Below are 8,388 nucleotides of genomic sequence, written 5' to 3' on the forward strand. Positions count from 1 at the left end.
ACGTACTGTACAGATCAGCAATTGATGTAAAAGAAAACCATTGACTCTTTCCAGCCTAATGCAACTTATTCTTTACAACTCATTATCTAGCTCAGTAATTCCAGAATTCAGTCCCTAAAATAATTCCAATTGTATACTAGAGTTAAAACAGATGCTTCTCCAAACATGTCTCTTTTATCAACGTTTTGATTCCAACACCAATCGATTTTCTTATTTTCCAGCTGGGGAACAGACTGGGGTGAAGACGGGTACATCAAAATTGCTAAGGATAGAGGGAATCACTGTGAAATTGCCAGTTTTGTGCGGTACCCTGTCGTGTAACGAGCCAACTGATAAGACAGAGCTTCATCAATCCCAGCTGAATGATAAACAAGATCATTTCTGTTAATGCTGACTCATTCAAAGACATTGCTTTAATTGTCTGCTGCAAATTTAAAAAGTGAAATAATAACGATTTTTGCACTTTTCTATCGCTTCATATAAAACCAATGGCATTGTCCGATTGATACAAATAGCCACTGTAAATGACAGAATGAATACATTCTCCAGCTTGTAGAAGACAATAATCTGCATGTACTGCTGATGTCCAACAATATAATAAAGGCTTCCAGCAATCATTTTCAGAGCTTGATTGTTCCAAAGGAACGTATTTGTCTTTGTGCCGAATGAATTGTCTTGTCTGCTATGAAATCTATTGTCAAACGACGTTGTAGACAAATGCACAGAGAATTTGAAGAGTCTGTGTTTTTTGACACCAGCACAGCTACTGAATAAATGCAATGGGGTTGTTGAGGACAATAAGGCTTAATTGAACAGAGTCTAAGCAGAAAACCTCCTGGAAACAGGTTAAGCTGGCCAGACTGTAGACTGGGAGTGTCCCGATGAGATTCAGTTCTGACAAATGCGAATATGTAATTTCATCTATTGATTGGCACTGAACAGAAAAACTGGAAAACGGAGTACTTTAAGTATGGCAAAGCAATACTGGTGGAGAATCGTCAATGACAAAAAGAGGTCACAAACAGTTCTGTGAAATAGACGAATACTGGTTTATTTTTGACGATATCATGGGCAAGAGAAATTGCTAGGAATGGTACAGCATGGACACACTGCGCAGATAATTCCAGGATTCTCTATCCCGTGTTGTGGATACAAATAGTGTGCATAGTGTTACATCCGTGTTCCAGTCGTGCATTGTTAATTTTATTGCTGGAACAGCACAGCAGGTCAGGCAGCATCCAGGGAACAGGAGATTCGACGTTTCGGGCACAGGCCCTTCTTCAGGAATTCTTCAGGCCTGTGCCCGAAACGTCGAATCTCCTGTTCCCTGGATGCTGCCTGACCTGCTGTGCTGTTCCAGCAATAAAGTTTCAACTTTGATCTCCAGCATCTGCAGACCTCACTTTCTCCTCGTGCATTGTTAATTCCAAGACAATATGAATTAAATTATATTGAATGGAAAAAAGAATGTAATTGTAACAGGGATGTCCGTTCCTCATCTAGTGCAGGTGCTCAGCTCCAGTATCCTCATTTCAATGTTTATGCAGGTTTGTGTGCAATCTTCAGTCGAATCCGGTGTCACTCAGTCTAGGTAGGCTTTGTGTGTTTCAGTACTTGAGGAGACTGGGGATGTCCTTGCATCACTTCGAAAGAGATGATGCTATTGTGAGCTAGGAATACTGTTGTCAGATCATCTCAGGAGTGTATTCATTGAGTCTGGAAGCTGAGTAGAAAATGGCTTGTTTTGCTGCTTTGTTACTGAGCTGATTGTGGTCAAGTTGAGGCATTTTGCGTATGTTGTGTTTCGTTAATAACAGACATGGCTTCTGCAAAGTAGTGGGCAGGCAGAGTAGTTTATTTTTTATTCTCTGACAATTCCTCCTTTTTTTGTTTTTGTCTGAGAACTGGGTTTGAGGTGAAGGGGGTGTGTCGCAAGAACCAGGGGGTCATCTGACGTGGTCGGGCCAGCATCAGTTGGGTAGTATTTGGAGTCTGACTCCAAAGCTGCGTATTCCGTGTCAGTTGCAAAGTTATTGTTCGAGTGGGCCTTCATTGATGCATGGTAAGGGGACGGGGGTAGCACCTTGGAGCACAAACGCTGGCGATTTAAACACATTTTAATAGCCATGCAAGAAGTGCGATATCGACGATGATTGTAATGACGAAAATGAATCCCTGTAGCAAGGCTATGCCTCAGGAAAACTGCCACAGTTCTTGTCCAGTTCTATAGGTCCCATTTCGGTTTTTGGTTGAGCAGTACTGCGGTAGCGCATTGGATATGCCAGGCTGGGTTACTGATGTCCTCACTGGGGTTAGGTGTGTAAGTGCAGCAATCAGAAACGATGAGGGTGCATGCGCCCACTTTCTCGAACAGCAGATAATCCTGGATCATCCAGTTTTACAGGGTCACATTGGGGATGCCAACAGTTTTGGCATTCAGCAGGTAGTTGGCTTCCTACTCCAAGGTGGGGACAGCTGATGAGTTTTTATTTTGAATCGAGTGGTTGCATATTTGGGTGAAAGGTTAGAGAGAACCAGGTCAAGATTGGTGAGGCTTCGCTTCCTGTGATATGGTGGAGTCGTAAAGGAAGATACTGGGAATGATATGCAAATGGAACTGCACCGCATATACAACATAACAGCTCCTGGGTCAGGATAATGAAGGATAGGCTTTGTGGCCGCTAATAGCATAGGTACCATTATAGATTCTCAAGTGGTAGGTCTGGAACTCTCTCTAGGTTTTGGTGAAGGTTGTGTTTTGGCTGGTAACGTTGAGGACGTGAAGGATCAGTAAACGGTCTTCTGCTGTGGACCAACTTGCTGTGGGGGTGAGGAGCAAGGAGTTCGTGCACTGGCGCCAGCCGGCGTTCCATCTGATTAGATGGCTGTTTTTGAGGCTGATAGATTACAGGGGTGTGCGCTGTCTTGTCGAGGCTGTGAGGGGTGGTGCCGGGGGATCGTTGGAAAGATTGCATAAGTGGAGACCCATCCCTTAAGTTTGTTTAATGGGTACCCTGCGGGTTTCCAGTGGGCCAAACATTTACACCCATAACTTTCCATTCCCGGTGACAAGCTGAGAGATGTTACTTCGGGGACTTGTCGCGTTCCAGTCGCCATTGATTTCTGATTCGTTGAAGGGGATCGGTTTCAGGGGAATTCACTCTTGAGAGTGCATGGAGGCATGGGCGCAAACGCAAAATCTAATCGGCTTGACCCGTAACTCATGAACACCTAACATTTCTCACTACATGCCCCCGGTTCCAATCATCCCGTGGCAGGATGATCAGGGTGAGGAAATAAATGATTAGGATTGCGGCGGTCAGCTAGAACTTTCCTCTGGGAGCAGAGCTGACTTTTGCTGTGTTTCCTCTTTGTTGCCGTTTGCGGTGGAGCTCGCTTGCAGCACGTCTCATGCTGGTTTTCTATTCAATTTGACAGTTGTCCGAGTTGTCACAAACAGTAGTTATGGGTCTTTCCCATTCGATGAGAGTATCTTTTTCCAGTGAATTGATAATTATGTAGAGCTCAGGTTGGAACGCATGAAGTGACTCACGGTGGAGTGTCGGCATTGCTGCCTTTCCCAAATCATGGTTAAGGGTAATGGCCCTATTAAGGGCTTGAACTTAATCCAGCAGGGTCTCCTGGGGCAGGAGTAGCGCTGTACCTGTGGGGAGGTTTGTGAGCCTGGTCACTGTCGGCAGGGGTCTTCCCGTAAGAACCCCGAAAAGCGTGAGCCCCGTGCTCCAGTTTAACTTGCCACGTATTATGTAAAGTTCTAAAGCAAGGCATCTGGCAAGGACAGACCTGATTCCTGGATAATGTTAGTAGGATAGTTATAAGCATACCATTCATCTGTTTCACCTGATAACTGGGGCTGATATGGAGTGTGATGATTCCATGATATTCCCAGGTCCACTCGTCAATTTAAATGTTAGCCTGGACTCTGAATATAGAAATAACACCTTTCATCCGAAATTTACACGCTGTCCTCGCGTCATCATTTTTCGTGTTGAATGCTTCCACATTCTATCGCAACATACCAGTAATCACCAAAATATATTTAAAGCCTTGTTTAGGAGTTTATTCATTAAAAAATTTCTTATAGGTGGGTGAAGGGTCCCTCAGGAAGAGGTAGGTGGTCATAATTGTCTTTCGGCTAACCCGCAATGATTTGGAGCCAAATCATACCGCGTGACAGTAGGGTTGGGGCCACGGCAGCAAATTCCATCGCATACTGAGATTACCTGTCCGCATGTATCATCCCCCGCTTCGCTGTGTGGTCAATGCTGTGGGCTTCCAGATCTAGTACATTGAGGTGGGTCTTGGGTTAGATAAGACCGCCTTACGGGGTGCATCAGTAATTGTAGAAATGGTGATTCCCAAGCCCCGGGGCTGATCCAACTGTCCTTATCCACCGTTGGAGCAGCCTGTTTAGCGACTCGTACAGTGTCAGTGGCGTCAAAGTGATTCTGGAGCCTCCGTATCCTGCGGGACGACTGTGGTGGAGTTGTAAATAGCTTGAGGAGCTGCTGTGTCAGCGGAGGTATCTCCGCGAGTGATGGAGTGATGGCAGCGATATTAGCAGCACACTATATATCAGCCACGACAGAGGGTAGGAGGATTGCTTTCCGCAATTAACTGAGTGTGGTGAAATGGCTTCCCTACTGATGTAATAAATCCTCTGGATTCCAGATATTGCCGAAGCCGTGGACGACTACGAATGTATACCTGGAGTCCGAATAAATGTTGGCTGAGGTGTCTTCAGAGATAATAAAGGCTCTGGTAAGAGCGAACAGTTCCGCAGCTTGTGTAGATGTCTGATCCGGTATCGCAGCAGGCAGGAGAGTCTCACAGGGGATGCGGATGGCGTACTGTGCCAGTGTCTGATGGTATGAGGTCCTGAAAGAAGACCCATCTGTGAAGTAGAACAGGGCAGGCTTATCTCGTGGTGTCTCAGAGAGTTCAGGGCGCGGCGTAACAAAGTGCTGCACTCAGTCCACACAATCATTGTTGTCTGCAGAGCTCCTGGGTGACTCGAATGAATGTTTTAAAGCAGGGACGTTCTGAAGGGAGAGTTTGGTCCAAGGGAGCAAGATGATCTCGGAGGCTGTTCGCCCAGTGGCTATGAAATGTTGATTTGATGCTGTGTAAAACAGCAGGGAGACCAAATCGGGAAACAAAACAGTTCATCGATAGTCCAGCATAATTGGGCTGGCCGTCTCTCACTCTACCGCAGTGGTTTCCACAGCTCTCAATCTGGTCTGTATTCCCCTTACAACAGGTGGCAATTATATATAGGTCAAGGGCGCCAGAGATCCTCATGAACCTTTCTGAAGATGGCGAACACATGTCTCACTTTCTCAGTGAAATGGCTGTGTTTAGTCAGCGAGCCCCAGAGCACGAACTGTTATGAGCTGTTATTTGAGGTCTGTGAGTGCCTCTTCCAGCGTAGGTGATTAGCGACCATTTGCTGGCTACTTTGGTGAGGAAGTCGTGCATACGGGTGCGTCAACGACACGGTGATCAGGAATCCAGTGCCTACAATATTGAATCAACCCGGAAAAGCTGGCAGCTGGATCCGTTTGGGGAGACCTTAGTAATGGCTGTCATCTGCTCCTTAGACAGTGCTCTGATACTGTGTGAGAGTTCATATCCAATGTATTGTATTTTCTTCTGACAGAGTTGCGGTTTGTCCATGCAGACTCTGTGTCCATCCTGAGTCAGGCAATGAGATAAGAGAACAGTGTCCTGTCTGCATGAATCAGTGGAGGTAAAGACCACGAATAAATCTTCAGCCCACAGAAGGAGCTTGCTTTGGCTTGGCAAGTGGCAAGTTGCACGCGTCCGTTGTATGCAGAGGCATACATAGTGGGGTATACCTTTGGGAAAGCCGCATGCATGTACACTGGCAGCGACGGTAAGTAAAGGAGAAAAAGGTCCTCGCTCTCAGGGGATAATTTCATGGAGAAAAAGGCTGAAAAGACGACGGTAACAGAGAGGCAAATGGACGATGCAGGGATACTGTTGAGAATGACATTAGTTTCAGGGTCCACCGGCGAGAAGGGAACAACGCCAGAATTAGTTTCCCGTAGGTCATGAATGAAGTGCAATACCCCTGACCTCGTAGTGTTTGGTATAGGCAGCACAGGGATATTGCAGGCGCTGGTCGTAGGCACTAAGACGCCATATTGTAAGATGGAATCAATGCCTGATTTGATTCCCACTGTTGCCGACGGTGATAGATTGTATTGCCGTACTGACGGGAGGACACTTCTCTGATGAGCGTTATGGTATGTGATGGGGAAGATAGAACTCGGACTGCATGATTTGAGTTCTGTGTCCACACCGAGGCTGGAAAGTTGCTTAGCAGTAGGGGTGCTTCGGAAAAGGGTTCAGTAGCTGGGCTCTGTTTATTGAAGGTGGCCAGCAACGATGTCAGAACGCAGCCCTCGCAGAACTCATTCTGCGCTAGTTAGGCAATCTGAACTGAGGGAGTACTGGCAGGGTCAATGGGGGCAAATTGCAATGGTCGCTGTTGTAGCCGCGCTGTCAAAGATTACTAGTTCTTGGGCAGCAAGTGGCTCTTGACCATGGGAGGAACATGTTGAATCTAAGCCAGATCGTAGCAGAGCAGTGCAGTCTACTCTGCATTGAGCTGGACTTCTGCTGCAACCTCCTGTCATCCCAAAAAATACATTCCGATCAGGGCCAGCGGGATTGTCAGAGCGAAATGAAAGGACACAAGCACACTGCAATGTGATGACTGCTCTTGCGGGCCTGAGGCAGTGCAATTCAATTGGCAAAGGCATCTCTGTCAATCCCACTCAGCAGATGCAGGATGTAGTGGTGGATAGAAAGGCTGTTGGCAAGAGGGAAAAGAGGGGGTCAAGGAGGTCACGTTCAGGTGAGTGCAAACAAGATCAGGCACAGATGTATTCTGAAGGCATACAGGACATTGGGCATTTGGAAGTGGCAGCCTGAAGCATGGAAAGATGTATGTCGGGGATTTCGAGCGTGACACCTTGTGGAGAGCAATGAATGCTAGCTTTTCATTCACACAGTTTGCAGGCCCAGGTGGGCTACTGGGCATAATGCAAATATTGTCGATGTATCCGGGACCGTGACAGAATCTATGCAAAAGTTGACAAATTAGATAACGACTGTAAAATGTGTACTACAGAGCTAGCCATGGTGGGATCAGTTTGCGAACTAGAGGAAAGTTCGACAGAGGAAGGTGCAGATCAGTGGATGGCCCCAGAGTCAAGCAAGACTGAAATGAGAATCCTCTCACCCCACCTCCGCGTGCATCCTATCTTTTTCTGACAGACACTGGGAGAGGCGTATGGAGGCAGCCTGCATCGGCTCCTTTGCGAGGCAGCCCGAGGATTTCGGAGTCTGGGGAAATGGCTCAGCCACAATGCAGGCAGCCGTTTGAGGAATCCAATTTTGCTGTGTGTGGGAGGGCAGGGAGAGAGTGGACGCATTCGTGCGTTGCTTGCTTGAGGCTGCCCAATAATTCTCTGCCCAGTGGCCTCTCTGAAACTGATCACTAAGTCTGTAATGATCGTGCTGCACCTGTCTGAAGATTTCATGGCAGCAGTACCTCCCGGCCAGAGTCTTGTGGTCTGAGCGGGTTTGGGTGGCGATGTTAGTTAAGACTGATTTGTGATTGCCATACTCTCTATGAGGCTGCTAGGTAACAAGCAGACACCTCATTTATTGGTGAGTCCGGTTCTGGATTCGCCAGCGCGAATTTACAGGGAGACAGTGAGATCTGCAGATGCTGGCGATCATAGTTGAGCTTGTGTTACTGGAAAATCACTTCAGGTCAGGCAGCATCCGAGGAGCAGGTAAATCGAAGTTTCGGGCTGGAGCCTTTCATCTGGAGGATATGGGAGAAATGGAAGGAGAGACTGTTGAGAGTGAGGACCAGTTCAGCAAAACGAATAAGAGTGTCAATGGAAGGATATTGGTGAGGACATCGGGAGAAGAAGAGACGGAGGGCTTGAAGGCCCTGGTCATGGCGGATGGAGGTGTAGCAGAACTGGTTGTCTATGGTGAAGATGAGGAGTTGGGGCCGAGGAAACGGAAATTTCGGAGGAGGTCGTGGGGTGGGTGGTCTCCCGAATGTATGTAGGGAGTTCCTGGACCAGTGGGATAGGACAGCATCGAGATATGTTGAGGTGAGCTCGGTGGGGCAGGAAAAGGCTCAGATTACCAGTCAGCCGGGGTACTCAGACTTATGAATCTCGGGGAGGAGGTTGAATCAGGCGGTGCGCGGATACCGAGCTATGAGGTTAGAAGGTTTGGGTGGGAGATACTCGGAGGTGATGAGCTTGTGTATGGTATAGGAAATGATGGTTTGGTGATGGGGTTGAGGGCGTCGTC

General features: G+C 47.4%; 1 protein-coding gene across 1 annotated transcript in view; it reads left to right on the forward strand.

The window, feature by feature from the left end:
* The window catches only part of LOC122552339 (procathepsin L-like), a 13,992-nt gene extending 13,375 nt beyond the window's left edge, over positions 1-617 (forward strand). Inside the window, exon 6 of the mRNA XM_043695092.1 lies at positions 222-617. Within this exon, the coding sequence (XP_043551027.1) occupies positions 222-321 (100 nt within the window). The 3' untranslated portion in view covers positions 322-617. The remainder of the gene's footprint in view (positions 1-221) is intronic.
* The last annotated feature ends 7,771 nt before the right edge of the window (positions 618-8,388 follow it).

Source organism: Chiloscyllium plagiosum, chromosome 8, assembly GCF_004010195.1.
Source record: "Chiloscyllium plagiosum isolate BGI_BamShark_2017 chromosome 8, ASM401019v2, whole genome shotgun sequence".
NCBI lineage: Eukaryota > Metazoa > Chordata > Chondrichthyes > Orectolobiformes > Hemiscylliidae > Chiloscyllium > Chiloscyllium plagiosum.